The 15,564-nt window shown below is 44.6% G+C and overlaps 1 protein-coding gene across 2 annotated transcripts in view; it reads left to right on the top strand.

Moving 5' to 3' along the window:
* The first annotated feature begins 545 nt into the window (after nt 1-545).
* Nucleotides 546-15,564, top strand: part of E2F5 (E2F transcription factor 5) — a 27,280-nt gene continuing 12,261 nt past the window's right edge. For both annotated transcript variants that reach the window (XM_072804044.1, XM_072804043.1), the window contains exon 1: nt 546-770. In XM_072804044.1, the coding sequence (XP_072660145.1) occupies nt 546-770 (225 nt within the window). The remainder of the gene's footprint in view (nt 771-15,564) is intronic.

Below are 15,564 nucleotides of genomic sequence, written 5' to 3'. Positions count from 1 at the left end.
GTGTACAAAGGCCTGCAGAATGATTGCGGATGGGGACGGGTCCCTGCCCTCCCCTGCCCTCCCCTGCCCTCCCCTGCCCTCCTCTGCGTGCCAACCCCAAAAGGATGATCTCTGCCGTGAACACCGTGCGCTTGGTCCGAGACCCTGTTGGCACAGGACCCGCCGGTGGGAGAGGCCGCCGAGGCCGCCCCTGCGGGCCCCCCGGGCGCGGCGACCCGGTCCCTGGGCGCCGGGGCGCGTGGCCCCGCTCGCTCCTCCTTCCCGCAGAAAAATGCGTTTCCAGGCAACGGCGGGCGGCGGCGTCACTTCCTGCCATTTAAACGGGTGCCCACCCCTCGCGGCCCCTTCTCTCGCGTGCGCTGCCCCTCCCCTCGGTCGCGGGCTCCGTCCACGCTCCCCGGGGTCGGGGAGGGGCGAGGCCCGTGGGCGCCGCGCGCACCTGCTGGCGGGACCCGCGCGACCCTCGCTCCGGCGGCGGCGGCGGCGGCGGCGGCGGCGGCGGCCTCGGCACAGCGGCCCGGCAGGTGGCGGCGCGCGGGGACGCGATGGCGGCGGCGGAGCCCGCGGGCTCGGGCCAGCAGGCGACGCCGGGCCAGGGCCAGGGCCAGCGGCCGCAGCCCCCGCCCCCGCAGGCGCAGCCCCCGCCGCCGCCGCCGCCGCCTCCGCTCGCGGGCGGCAGCAGCAGGCACGAGAAGAGCCTGGGGCTCCTCACCACCAAGTTCGTGTCGCTGCTGCAGGAGGCCAAGGACGGCGTCCTGGATCTCAAAGCGGTGAGCGCGGGGGGCGGGGGCCGGCGGCCATGCGGCGGGCCCGGGGCGGGGGGCAGGGCCGGGGCCGCGGGGGCCCCACCGACGCGCAGCCCATGCGGCCCCGCGCCGCGCCCGCCTCTCCACAAAGGGCCCCGGACCCGGAGCGCGCCGCGTGGCTCGGGGCGCGGGACCCGGGGGGAGCGGGGCGCGCAGGACTCGGGGGCGGGGGAGCGGGACCGGGGGGGCTCGGGGCGCAGGACTCGGGGGGCTCGGGGCGCGGGACCCGGGGGGCGGGGAGCGCAAGACACGGGGGGCTCGGGGCGCAGGACTCGGGGGGAGGGGGGAGCGGGACCGGGGGGCTCGGGGCGCGGGACCCGGGGGGAGCGGGGCGCGCAGGACTCGGGGGCGGGGGAGCGGGACCGGGGGGGCTCGGGGCGCGGGACCCGGGGGGCGGGGAGCGCAGGACTCGGGGGGCTCGGGGCGCAGGACCCGAGGTGCAGGACCCGGGGTACTCGGAGCGGGACCCGAGAGGCGGGGGAGGAGGACCTCGAGGGGCGGGGAGTGGGGGGCGCAGGACCCGGGGGTAGCAGGACCTCGGGGGGCGCGGGGCTTAGGACCCGGTGGGCTGGGGGGGGTGCTTAGGACCCCGGGGGGGCTCGGGAGCAGGACCCGGGAGGGGGGTGCAGGACCCGGGGGGTGCAGGACCCGGGGGGCTGGGGGCGGCCTTGCAGCTGGGCGCCCACCTGTGGCGGCGGAGCGGGGGGCACCGGGCGCTCGGCCTGGGGGTGGTTGTGCTGTTGGGAATCGATGGTCCTGATGGGCTCTTCTAGTCGAGCCCGTGTCCCCATTCGAAACAGAACAAAACAAAACAAAACACGATTTTGCCCTCACGCTGGGAATGAAAGAAAAAAAGTAGTGAACTTTCCATAATCATTCCTCGTTGAACTACTAATAGCCATCTAAAAAAAAAAAAAAAAAAATTCCCACGTCCCTGCGCACTCCATTTCATCATCTTGATGACTGGGAGGGGGTATTGGATATTTTCCCCTTTAATTTGGTATCTGATGCAGATTTCTAGAAGTGAGATGTGCCGTCGCACGGGAAGCGGATGGTTTAGGACTTCCCAGGAGGTGGAAGTGCTCGGGAAACTCTCCTGTGCCCTGAGAACGGGTCCTTCGTCTTTTTTACTATGGTTTTTCAAACAATAACGTGCATCAGAAGCTGTTGGGTTAAACAAAATGACTTAACCGTTTCCAGGCAGGATTTGGAAGGATTCCACAATGCGGAGGAACAGAATGTGATTACATGAATTAAAATTCAACCAGTGCACCAAGTTTAAGTAAAGACCAAAGCTTTAAAAAACAAATAAAAATCACTAACAAGTCATTAATCACCGTAGACCTACCCTCCTAGGCATTTCCCCATACCTGAGGTCTGATTTTACACCATTGATTGGTCCCAGCACCCCCGGGGGAGTTGCCAGTGGGGCCACCTTACTTGGCTTTGAAAGTGTGACCCAGATCATCATTAAGGTTGTGCCAAGAGCAAGGGAAAGAGCATTTGAGCCGGAGAGCATTCTCTAGTAATCCCTCAAGGTGGAGAGGACCACTGGGGTCGCCGGGAAGGTTTCTACTGCAGGCCCTCCTCTGGAGTGTAGCCCAGGGGTGAGGTTTGTCTTTGAATGCCCTTTCCTTACCCTGAGCACAGTAGGTGTCCATTAAGTGATTGTTGGATTGAATTACCCTAATTGGGATGAGGCATAATGTGTGCATTTTGCATTTGGGGAAATAGTTTCTACTATCTTCTTTTTTATTCCTGGAATTTCCCCCAACTCTGGAAATTCCTTGTGCTTTCCACAGCCTTTTCCTTGCTTCCTCCCTGAAAGTGCTTTATAGCATATATAGCATTTAGATTGTCAAGAACTAAAAAGGATTCGGTTTAAGGAGTTTCAAAGGAAGTCATGAGGCCATCACAGAAAGCCAGAGATGTCACAAAACAGGACTTGTGAACTGCTATTCAAAATCTAGACAGTGAGTTGTATCCTGAATTTACCGTGTGAATGTATTGTGGTTTCAGAACTGGGAATCATGGAAGTTTGGGGTTTCCCAGATACAACAAAACTCAGGGTTTAGCTTTGAGGGCTTCTATCTCAGCTCACCTGGGAATAGAATGGAACTTTGCCTAACTTAAATTCTTTGACTCCGTCCTGTTTGATCTAAGGCTATATAGATGTTCTCCAGAAGTCACAGAGAAAGTGAGTAGGAAGTGGACTTTAATTCATCCTGAAATTTTTCTTAGTTTCAGAGTTTTCTGCAGTACCATTATGTCTCTTTATATTAATGATTTTTTACTCCTAAAGAGCACTTTGAGTATCATTGTTTTTCACATATACATGAAAAATATACGTATTTCCTCTATTTACATATATTTTTCATTTATTTGCATGTATGTGTAAAATCATATGTAGGTAAAAATGTTACAGGGAAATCTTTCCAATGATGTTTCTTATTGTGAACCTTGACATGTACTACTGAAAAGTAAGAACATAATGCTGTATCTCGGTGATGCATTTCTTCTTCAAAATATACCTAATCGAGGACATAGCTTAATAAAGCAGATAAATTCTAATAAAGCTGTTCGAGTATAATTTAACAATTAGGGATTAGAAACACCTTGGAAGTGATTTGAGAAACTTATATAATATCTCCCTCCCGCTCCCGCACCCACACCGTATGGTCTTATTTACAGATGTGGGGTGCAGTAGTTATATCTTTTGATTCCAGTGAGATGACACGTTATCTCTGACTCCTCTCACTATCTGGTTTGCCAATTTATGCTGCTAATAACTAGCATTTGTTGAGAGTTTGTTCCAGACTTTTTATACATATTAACTAATTTTATGCTCTTAACAACTTGGAAATTGGGGCCTAACATCCCTGTTTCACAGATGAGAAAACTGGTACATTAAGTAACTTGCCCAGTGTCACTCAGTAGAAAGTGAGAGAGTAGGATTTGAAAGTAGACCATTTTCCTATTGTTTATGCTATACTGCCTTTTACTATTCCTTAAAAAAAAAAAAAAAAAAACTTCTCTCATTTAAGTTTTTTCATCTATGTAAGAACAAGCAATGTTTCCTCTACAGAAAAACACGTGATTATTTTTATCCCTCTATTCATGACAGAAGAGCAAAGTATTGAGGTCCTACTTTCTTTTTAAAAAGATTCTATTTATTTATTTGAGAGAGAGAGAGCGCATAACAGGGGAAAGGGCAGAGGGAGAGGGAGAGAGAGAATCCCAAGCAGATTCCACACTAAGCACACCAACTTGGGGCTCAATCTCATAACCCTGCGCTCATGACCTGAGCTGAAATTGAGAGCTGGAAGCCCAACCGACTGAGCCACACAGGCGCCCTGAGCTCCTCCTTTAAAAATGAGGATATGTTGGGAACCTGGGTGGCTCAGCGGTTGAGCTCCTGCCTTCAGCCCAGGGCGTGATCCTGGGGTCCTGGGATCGAGTCCCACACTGAGCTCCCTGCGTGGAGCCTGCTTCTCCCTCTGCCTGTGTCTCTGCCTCTCTCTGTGTGTCTCTCATGAAAAAACAAATAAAATCTTTTTTAAAAATGAGGATATTGATAGCAAATTCTACATTATTTCACAAATTAAACTATGGTTCTACTTTTCCAGAAGTAAGAATTTAAAGAACTGTTAAGATAGTCACAGCTATCTATATATTGTTTTGGAAATTCCTATTAAATATAATTTCTGAGTTTCTATATTTTATTTATTTGTCATTTTGGTGCCACTTTGAACTTTTTAAAAGCATGATTAAGAATGTATTATAATTGTTGATGTTACAAATTGCCTGCATGATACTTAGGTTAAAATGATAAAGTACTTTTTTTTTTTAAGGTTTTATTTATTTATTAATGAGACACAGAGTGAGAGAGAGAGGGAGGGAGAGAGAGAGGCAGAGACCCAGGCAGAGGGAGAAGCAGGCTCCATGCAGGGAGCCCGACATGGGACTGGATTCTGGGTCTCCAGGATCAGGCCCTGGGCTCAAGGCGGTGCTAAACCGCTGAGCCACCCAGGCTGCCCTGATAAAGGAGTTATGATGTTCCTTATCTCACAGGTCCCTGACTCCTAATCATTTATAATTAGTTAATTAATACATGTCCTTGAATAAATAAATACTTTAAGGCCTTAGTTTGTGACATAAAGCAAAGGATTTGTGTCACAAGATAAAGATAGGATTAGCCTAAGGAAAGATATTTGATTCAGACAGCCAGAACTTTAGCACGTGCTTAAAAATTCTGAGGACAATTTCACTTCTGAGTGTATACCCCAAAGAGAAAAGAGAGTCATAAAAAAATAATTATATATCCGATGTTCATAGCATTATTCACAATAACCAAAAAGTAGAAGCATTACAAGTTTCTATCGACAGACAAATAAATAAAATATGATATGGATATGCAATGGAAGATTATTCAGCCTTAAAAAGAAAGGAAATTTTCACACAGGCTACAACATAGATGAACCTCGAAGACGTTATGCTGCTTACAAAAAATAGCAATTCTACTCACATGAAGTAACTAGAGTGGGCAAGTTCACAGAGACAAAATAGAATAGCCAGGGACTATGGGGAAGGGGAGAGTGGGGAGTTGTTTAATGGGTCAACACGTAATGGACTGGACTGTGTCCTCTCAAAATCCATGGGTACCTCAGAATGTGACTATATTTGGAGATAGGGCCTTTAAAGAGATGATGAAGATAAAATGAAGTCATTGGGATAGGCACTAATCCAATCAGGTGTCCTTAGAGGGAAGAAGGGGAATTTAGACACACAGCCGCACGCCAGGATGCGTGCCCCCAGAGAAAAGCCCGTGTGAGGACACAACGAAAGGGTGACCATCTGCAAGTCAAGGAGAGAGGCTTCACAAGAAACCAAACTTGCCAACACCTCGATCTTGGAATTTCAGCCTCCAAAACTGTAAGAAAATAAATTTCTGCTGGTTTAAGCCGCCCAGTCTGTGGTCTTTTGTTACAGCATCTACTAATACTTAACTAATACTACGGATATAGAATTTGCTAGATGAGAAGCGTTGTAGAGTCAACGTGCAACATTGGTTGCACGTCCGTGTGAATGTGCTTAAAACTACTGAACTGTACACTTAAAAATGGTTAAGATGGTAAATTTTATGTCCTGCGTATTTTACCAAAGTTAAAGAAACATAAAACAGCAACACAAGCTACTACGACATACCTATTCGAATGGCAAAAGATCACAAAACACTAGCAATACTGAATGCTGGGGAGAACGTGGAGCAACAGAAACTCTCATTCATTACTGCTGGGAATGTTAGAATGGAACAGCCACCTTGGAAGACTGGCAGTTTCTAAAAAACTGAACATATTCTTGCCATATGATTCAGCAATCACACTACTTGGTATTTACGCCAATGAATTGGAAACTTGTCCACTTGTACATGAATATGTGTAGGAATTTTACTTACAATTGCCAAAACTTGGAAGCAACCAAGACGTCCTTTGGTAGCTGAGGGGATAAATAAACTGGCACATTCAGACAGTGGAATGCTAAAAAAAAAAAAAAAAAAAAAAAAAAAAAAGCCAGCGAGCCATGGAGGAATTAAAAATGTATATTACTAAGTGAGAGAAGCTGATATGAAAAGGCTACCTACTGGGATCCCTGGGTGGCTCAGCGGTTTGGCGTCTGCCTTCCGCCCAGGGCATTATCTTGGAGACCCAGGATCGAGTCCCACATCGGGCTTCCTGCATGGAGCCTGCTTCTCCCTCTGCCTGTGTCTCTGCCTCTCCCTCTCTCTCTGTGTCTCCCATGAATAAATAAATAAAATCTTTAAAAAAGAAAGAAAGAAAGAAAAGGCTACCTACTGTATAATTCTGACTATATAACGTTCTGGAAGAGGCAAAAGTATGGAGGCAGTAAAAGATCAGTGGTCGCCAGAAGTGAGAGGGTGCAGAGAATTTCTAGTGCAGTGAAGCAAACTATTGTGTTTGACACTGTAATAGTGGATACATGTCATTACACATTTATTAACACCCATAGAATGTACAACAACACTGAGCATGAACCCTACTGGAAACTATGGACTTTGAGTGATAATAACCTGTCAGGGTAGGTTCATCGACTTTAACCAATGTCCCACCCTGGTGAGGGATGTTGATAGTGGGGGTGGCTATGCACGTGTGGCGGCAGGGGTACATGGGAACTCTACTTCCTGCTCACTTTTGCCGTGAACCTAAAACGGCTCTAAAAAATAAAATTATTAAATATGCACGTAGAAAGATGATCTGGTTATATCTGTTCTGGTGTCTAATTATTAAACATCAATACAAGATGCTTAGCTTAATGGAAAAAATTCTCAGGAGACTAAGGCTCTACAACACTAATAAAAATTATTACTGGTAGCTAGTACTAAATAATTGGCCAGGGACAACCTGGGAGGCTCAGTGGTTAAGCCCATCTGCCTTCGGCTCAGGGCATCAGGTCCCGCATCAGGTTCCCTGATGGGGCCTGCTTCTCCCTCTGCCTGAGTCTCTGCTTCTCTCTGTGTCTCATGAATAAATAAATAAAATATTTTTAAAAAATAAAAAATAAATAATTGACCAGACGCTTTACTTGTATGAGCTCATTTCATCCTTGCAACAAAAGTATAAGGGACAGATGACATCTCCACTTTGATGATAGGAAAGTGAGGTGTAAGGAGGTTAAGTGATAGTCAATATCCACAGTATTCAAGCCCCACATTGGGCATAGAGCTTATTTTTTAAAAAGGAAAAGTTTTAGGGGTGCCTGGCTGGCTCTGTCAGTGGAGCACATGACTATTGATCTCAGGGTTGTGAGTTCCAGCCCCACATCCAGTGCAGAGATTACGTAAGACAATATCCACAGTAAGTGCTATGTAAGTCCAGGTGCTCTGAACCACAGTGCTAAGCATGTAAGTAAAGGTAGCTGTTAACAGATAAGACCTGCTTTAAACTGCCATCTCATTTAAAGGGGGGGGGGGGTGAATAAAACAGCTTAACAAGTCCGTGAAAAGAACAAAAAGTAACATCATGAAAGTATAAGACACAAAATCAAATGAGTAATATTTGAAACCTGTTTCTATATGTGAATGTATTCAGATCCTTTTTCTTTTTAATAGTTGTTTGTTTTATTTTATTATGTATTTATTTATTTAGAGAGAGAGTGCCAGTGGGTGGGGGGGAGGGGCAGAGGGCGAGGGAGAGCATCCCAAGCAGGCCCTGTGCCCAGCTCAGAGCTTGACGCAGGGCTTGATCTCATGACCCTGACACCATGACCTGAGCCAAAATCAGAGTCAGACACTTAACTGACGGAACTAACCAGGCGCCTCTTTAATAAAACTGTTTAGATGAAAAAGAATTCAGGCATCTGTTGTTTACAAGAAACTCTCCAACAAAAGGCCCAAAAAGTTTATATGATATGTATCAGGCAAAAAGAACTAGAAAAGAAGTTAAGAATGAAAGTAATAATTTTCAGAGAAAGTTTACTTATTCTTAAAAACACCCATTTATACCATTTAGTACTATTGATATTAAAGAATAATATCACCTCCCAAGGATGAATTACAAAAGTCAAGTACTTTTTTTTTTTTTTTTTAAGTCAAGTACTTTTATTAGCAGACTAAAGCAATGAAATGTTTGAATAGGGTTGCCTGTTGGTATGAATCATGTATATTTGGGTGATGTGTGTTTCTTTAATAGAATGCTGTTTCTTTAATAAATACTTTTATTAATACATTGTTTTTTAGATTTTGCCAGTTAAAACTGAATTTTCCCAATTATTCTCTCTTTATATATTAAACTCAGTATATTTGTGAAAGGATTTTTTTTTCGGATTTACTTTTTTTTTTAAGATTTTACTTATTTATTCATGAGAGACAGAGAGAGAGAGAAAGAGAGAGAGGCAGAGACCCAAGCAGAGGGAGAAGTAGGCTCCATGCAGGGAGCCTGATGTGGGACTTGATCTAGCATCCCTGGATCATGCCCTGGGCCAAAGGCAGGCGCTCAACCACTGAGCCACCCAGGTGTCCCTCTGATTCACTTTTTTAAACTTAAAGTATGAGTATGGAGGTGACCTACAAATAGAAAGCTAGGAAATAGATTAATAGCATCTGGAATAAAAATTACCCAGTATGCCATCACCCAAAGAGAACCACTATCTTCAATTTTCAGTATTGCTTCAATTTGTTACACCTTTTTTATAGCTGAGATCAAACTTATCTTTCCAAGTTATAAACATAATTTGGGATGGCCTCACAAGTGACATCCATCACATCAGTCAGAATTAACCTTTCTTATAGATAGGTGTAGCAGTTGTTTCTAGTTTTTTTCCCCATCTTGTTCCACAAATAAGGAGTTTAACCACTGCTTGCCTCAGTCCCTTCCTTTAGTAGATTGCAGCTTACAGTTGGAGCGGAAAGTCCGGGAAGCGGGCAGTTGCATACTTCTTATGCTCTTACAGGCGGGTATGGAAGCCCCTCCTCTGCCTTGGAGATCCCTGACGTGAGAGCCATCGAGGCAGGGAACAGCTGGGAGCTAAGCTGGGCAAGTCAGATGGCATTGCTCTGTGTAAAAATTGTACATTTTAAGACTCTATTGCTCCTTTACTTAGAAAAGCATCCAAACACCCACTAGACCTTGCCTCTTCTGACAAGGTCCAGGCCCGCTGTCCTAGCAGGCCCGCTGTCCTAGCAGGCTCACATGCGCTCTCCTCTCTGCCTTCAGGCTGTTGCACAGGCTTTTCCCTCTGCCTGGAGCATATTGCTACACAAATACACAGTCATGTGGCCATTTCCCTTAACGCTCTGGCCTCAGTTTAAATATTTTCTCATTTTGGATGCTGTAGTAGGTGGAATAATCACCCCCGCCCCACCAATTGGTTCTTGAGTTGCAGAGGATTCCAGACTTTGTGGTATCTGTTGGGTTTAGCAACAGAGGCCCAGAAAACATTTTTGGCATTTAGGCATTTTGAATTATTTCTACTTCTCACAATCTGCACTAAAGAATTACCAGGTCAAAGGATAATAAACTTTTTTAAGGCCTTTGATGAACATTGCCTAATCGCTTTACAAAAAGCTACTACTTTACCCTCCACTAGCAGCATGCAATCATGACCAGCCACCTTAGCACATCAGAGTAGCCTAGCCTAGTGGTTAAACAAGCACCCTGGGTCTGTATCCTGATTTTACCATGTTCTGTGGACTTGAGCAAGTTCCCAAGGCTCACTTCCTCTTGCAGAAGTGCAAACAGTAATATCTACCTCATGTAGTTAGCATAGGAGCTGCTAAAAGTGAGTTTAAAGCATGAAAACGGTGCTCGGTACAAGTAAGTGTTGAACCAGAACCAGTGTTTGTTAGGCAATAGGTAGAAAAGGAAGGATGGATACTGCGTATTCGGGTGTTTTCGTATTTTGCGAATTCGAATGGTGATAAATAATATTTTTTGTTGACTTTTTAAAAAATTAATGTATTTATTCATGAGAGACACAGAGAGAGAGAGAGAGAGAGGCAGAGACACAGGCAGAGGGAGAAGCAGGCTCCACGCAGGGAGCCCGATGCAGGACTTGATCCTGGGACCCCGGGATCACGCTCAACCACTGAGCCACCCTGGCGTCCCTTTCTGTACGTACACCAAAATGGTCATGTTCTACGTGCAGTGGTTCAGTGGTCTTGACAAATGCTTATATCTGTAACCACCACTGCCAGATGGAAATCCTCACCATCACCGCCAACGGTTGCAGTTCTCGGGCCTCCTTCCAGACGCTCCTCAGCCTCACCTTCAGCCCTAAGTAACCAACCTCTCTGCTGTTCTTTTGGATTAAAATGGTCTTTGTAGGTCTTTTCATGTCGGTGAACTGAGTGTGTACTCGGTGTTTAGCTTCTCTCTCACTCAGCATGGCGTTTGGGGGATTCACCTGCATTGTTGCATGTAGCAGTAGTCATTCCTTTGTCTCATTTTATGGCTACACCGCACTTTGCCTATCCGTTCGCCTGCTACTTCCAACCTGGGGCTGTTATGACAGGGTACAAGTCTTTGTGTAGATATATTTTTTCCTTGTTTTAGTTTGCATTCATTTGATTACTCCTTGCATAACTCCTTAAAAGTCTGAAAACTTTTTCAAGAATGTTAACAATTTTCTTGGTGTGATTTCATTTTTTGTCCATTTATTTTTTATTATTTATTATTTTTATTTTTTAAAGATTTTATTTATTTATTCATGAGAGACACAGAAAGAGAGAGGCAGAGACATAGGTAGAGGGAGAAGCAGGCTCCATGCAGGGAGCCCGATGTGGGACTCGATCCTGGAACTCCAGGATCAGGTCCTGGGCCGAAGGCATCGCTAAACTGCTGAGCCACCTGGGCTGCCCTTGTCCATGTTTTAATTTGTGTTCTTCCTGCTTATCTGAGTTTTAATTGTTGAGATAGTCAAATCATTTTTCGTTTTTGTTTATTCTATAGAGTCAACATTTAGAAGTAGCCAGTGACGGAAATTTATGACATTTTGATGTATATACATGTGTATGAGTGTGTGTGTATGTGTGTGTGTTTGTGTGTGTTTAAGATAGAGATGCCTCAGTAAGTTTGAAGGATTCTAATCAGTTTTCAGAATAAGCTGTTGGTCACGGTCATGAAGAAAGCTAACACGAAAGTTGTATGTAATTCAGTCAGAATTGATCTTCACTATAATCCCTTGAGTTTTTTTAGATCTATTTAAAAGTCCACGTCTGACTCAAATATTCTTCTTGAATATGACAAATTCAAGCATCCTGAAACCATTGTTTATCCTATAGGTAATGAGATTTTGTCCCTGGCTGAGTTTTCTGATTAACTGAGAATTTGTATCAATTAATAACATTCTTTTTTTTTTTTAAGTATTTGTTGTTATAAGTCACTAAGATTTTTTTTAGACTAATTTTTTTTTTTAGATTTGTTTATTTGAGAGAGAGAGAGAGAGAGAGAGCACACAGAGGAAGAGAGGGAGAAGAAGCAGACTCTGCTGAGGAGCCCAACATAGGGCTCGATCCCAGTTCCCCAGGATCATAACCCGAGCCGAAGGCAGATGCTTAACCGACTGAGCCACCCAGGCACCCCCGCCTCGAGGCTTTTCTATGTTGGATTGCCATTTTGTCCAGTGGCCTCAGCTTTGTCTGCTTTGTGAGTTTTTGTCCTTTCTGTAGTTTCTCTCTTATCCCTTGACTGCTCTGAGGTGCCTCCCTACTGTCCCAGATGGCACTTCCAGTTCTCCCGTGGACAATGAAATTAAATAAGCCCAACTGTTAGGAATCCTATAAAAGAAGGACTAAGTAGAATCCACATGGAGTGAATGTTTTCAGTAGTGAAATACACCATTTTGTATCTATTTTTTGCTCTTCAGAATCCTTTTTTCCTACTTCATTGCACTTGACTGCCTTCCAAAGAGTTAAAGTTAGTGAGTTAGTGAGGGAGGTAAGGGTGTTCCATTTTGTTCCATGATAGACCTTTCTAAGAACAAAATTTTCTTATTACTCTAGGGGAGAAATTGGATCAATAATAGTAATAATAGCTAACCCAACCGTCATGCCTACCATGTGCCAGGCACTCTTCTAAGTGTTTCACATATGCTCCTTTAGTCCTCACAGTAACAACATCTTAACAGGCATACAGATCAGGAAATTGAGGCACAGTGAGGCTAAATAACTTACCCAGGATCATAAAGTTAGAAAGTCAGGCCTATCCCAGAACCCGTGCCTCTCACTTCTGTGCCTGCCACCACCAGTAGGATGATCTAAAATGTGCAGAGGTAAATCCAAGAGGTAAAATAGCAGACGCACACTTAATTTTGCTCATTTTAAGAAGTACTTCTACGAAGAGAATTTCCAAAGCAGTTGAAGACTTAGACAAGCAATCCAGAGTTTGCAAATCCACAGGTACCAGAGTTTCAGCAGGCTTTTCCTACTTAAATAGATAGTTGACCAAATATCTTTTTCTTTTGGGTAATCTTTGGTGATTTGGGTAAAATAATAAAACAAGTTTCTTTATAAAAGCTTATGCAGAGCTTGTTAAAAGGTTATAATAAGACAGGAATCCAAAGTATAACATAGGGAATATAGTTATACATAAAATAATATGTAACAACTTCGTGTGGTGACAGGTGGCAGCTAGGTTTAGCACGGTGATGACAGTGTATACGAATGTTGAATCACTAGGTCGTACACTGGAAACTAGTAAGTTATTGTATGTCAACTATACTGCAATAAAAACATAATTTAAAAAGAAAACTTAGAACAAATTTAAAGCATGTGCATTTCAAAAATATTGGTACATATATAACAGTGTCGTGTTTACGGATGACAGGGGTGGCAAAAGCTCTGTGGATCGCTTTAGGAGGAATTCCTTTGGGGCAGGACACTGGGTAGGAATGAAAATACTATGTGCTTAGCGCTGCTTCTTGAGGGAGCGCCTTTGCATCCGGAAAGTAAGTTCTTTATATTTTTGGTATTTAATTTCCTTATTGATTTAATGTCTCCTGCAGACCCATTGAAAACCCATAGCAACCGCTTCCCGGCAACTTTCCTTACTGCCTCCGTCTTAAGTAATCTCTTTTTTTTCAACCCCTTACAACACTTTATCTCTACAGTACGGGACTGTTTCCATTTTTTATACCTCACTCTCTAACACCAGGTGTTACCCACAGCCTTAGGTATGTATATAATTCTTTTGTTACAAGTACCAGCGGTGCTTAAACTGCTTATTCAGTGCAATGTTCTTAGCGTGGGAATTTTGACGGCACACCACACTTCTTTAAAATCTTGAAACCCTAGAGCCCATTTGAAAAGGTTTTGCCACGAATTTATTTCATGAATTTATAATTAATGTCAAATGGCATTTGATTATCCATTAGCTTGATGAGTCTCTATCCTATAAAATCAGGAGAATGGTACCTACTTTACCAAAGGGTGTGAGCATTAAATCAGCATCTTTGGAAGATCCTATTACAGTTATCCCATTACTGGCTTATAAAGGGTTCTTCTTAACTGTGATTTGAAATCAGACATTTGACATGGTAATTCCCTTTAACAGTATTCAAAATTAGCTAATAATCAGTCCAGACTTTATTGTAAGGCAGAGCAACAGAAAATACCACGTGGTGCTGTCGAAAGTGAGTTCACTCAGTTTTTTAAAATTTTAAGAAATATTTTATGGGCACTCTGCATGCGTCAGTTAGATTCTCTTCACCTTATTCTCAGCATCCTATCCTCTCCTGTGCACGTGTGTATATAACTAATTGATTTTAGGGAGTGCTTCCATGGCACATTTTTTACTTTCGGATTCCGGCCCCACTTACTGAAGTGTTAGTTTCCGAAGCACAGCAGCTAAAACATTGAATACACCTGGATCGACAGTTACGGCCTGGAAGAGAGTAAAGTACCTGATTTGCAGATGCAGAACCTGAAAGACGGGATGTTTCCCATAGTTATTGTTTGCATATTAGCGCTTTTGAATGCAATACATCAGGCTCCATCAGAAGAACACTGTTGAACAAATGAGCTGCAACTAATCTTAACTCAAATAAATCTACCACATAATCTCTCTCCCTCCTCCAGAGTTAACATTGGGTCTTAGTTAAAGTGAGGGAGTGGGGCCAGGAAATTCTTAAGGCCCTTTTTAGCCCTTACATGCGACCTCTCTCGGTTCTCCTGATTTATCCTGCCCACCTCTACAAAGCATCACAGGCTTTAAGTTCGTCCCACATATAGAAGCCACCTTGTTTGCAGTATTTGTAGGAAAGGATTTAATATTTGGAGGGGAGATGTATTTCTTTCAGAGGGTGGTTTATTCCCCTCCTTCCCCGTCCCCCCCCAACCCCGCCCTCAAGTTGAGTTGGTTTGGTACAAATAGAGGCTTCCTTTATGTCTTCTAGGTCAAATCTATAATAGCAAATGTAATTTTTAAAAGTAAATTCGATACGTGCACATGTGCGTCTATTCAATAGCTCTGTGGCAACATGGGATGAGGATGTACCCATTTTGCTGTCTGCCTGCCCCTCGTCAGTACCCAGGTTGACCCCCAGGCCTGGGGAAGAGTGCACACGGATGCTCATGGGTCTCAGTTTAAATTCACAACCACTTCAAGAGGACTAGTACTGGGTCCAGCATTTCTTCTACGCTGCTTACTCTCTTACTCTCCTAGAGGAATATTTCATCTTTCTTCTTTCTTCTAAACCATGAAGCATCCTCTCCCGTCCACACTCCCCTCTCACCAGCCTCCACTTAGGAGAAAATAGAAAGCAACCAGAAGGAAATGTCTAGCTTGTCCCCCTACCTTGCCCACTATCCAACCTCTATCTGCACCGGCCACTCGGCTGGACTGCAGTTATTAAAATGCTTGTTGTTATATTTATAGGCTAATCTTCAGCTCATCTGATTCACATTCCCCCTTGCCCACCTACAGCTGGCCCTTGTCTCTCCTGCATGGTTAATTATCCCTCTTCCCCCGTCACTGGACAGTTCTTATCAGCGTAACTTACGTGCTGAATTAGCTCCCATCTTTAAAGGAGAAGAGAAAGGAAGGGGAAAAAACTTCCTGGAGGGACCCCACAACTCCTGACACCTACTGCCCCATTCTTCTGTTCCTCTTTGCCTCAGAACTCTTCAGAAGAGTTGTCTGCGGCCACTTTCCTTCCACTCTTTGTTGGAATCTCTCCGTTAAGGCTTTTAAGGCTTTGACTCCATTACTCTGCCAAGAAAGCTCTGACCAAGGTCACCAGTGACCTT

Source organism: Canis lupus, chromosome 28, assembly GCF_048164855.1.
Source record: "Canis lupus baileyi chromosome 28, mCanLup2.hap1, whole genome shotgun sequence".
Lineage (NCBI taxonomy): Eukaryota > Metazoa > Chordata > Mammalia > Carnivora > Canidae > Canis > Canis lupus.
Note: the sequence above shows the minus strand (reverse complement) of the source record. Positions and strands in the feature narration are given on the sequence as shown.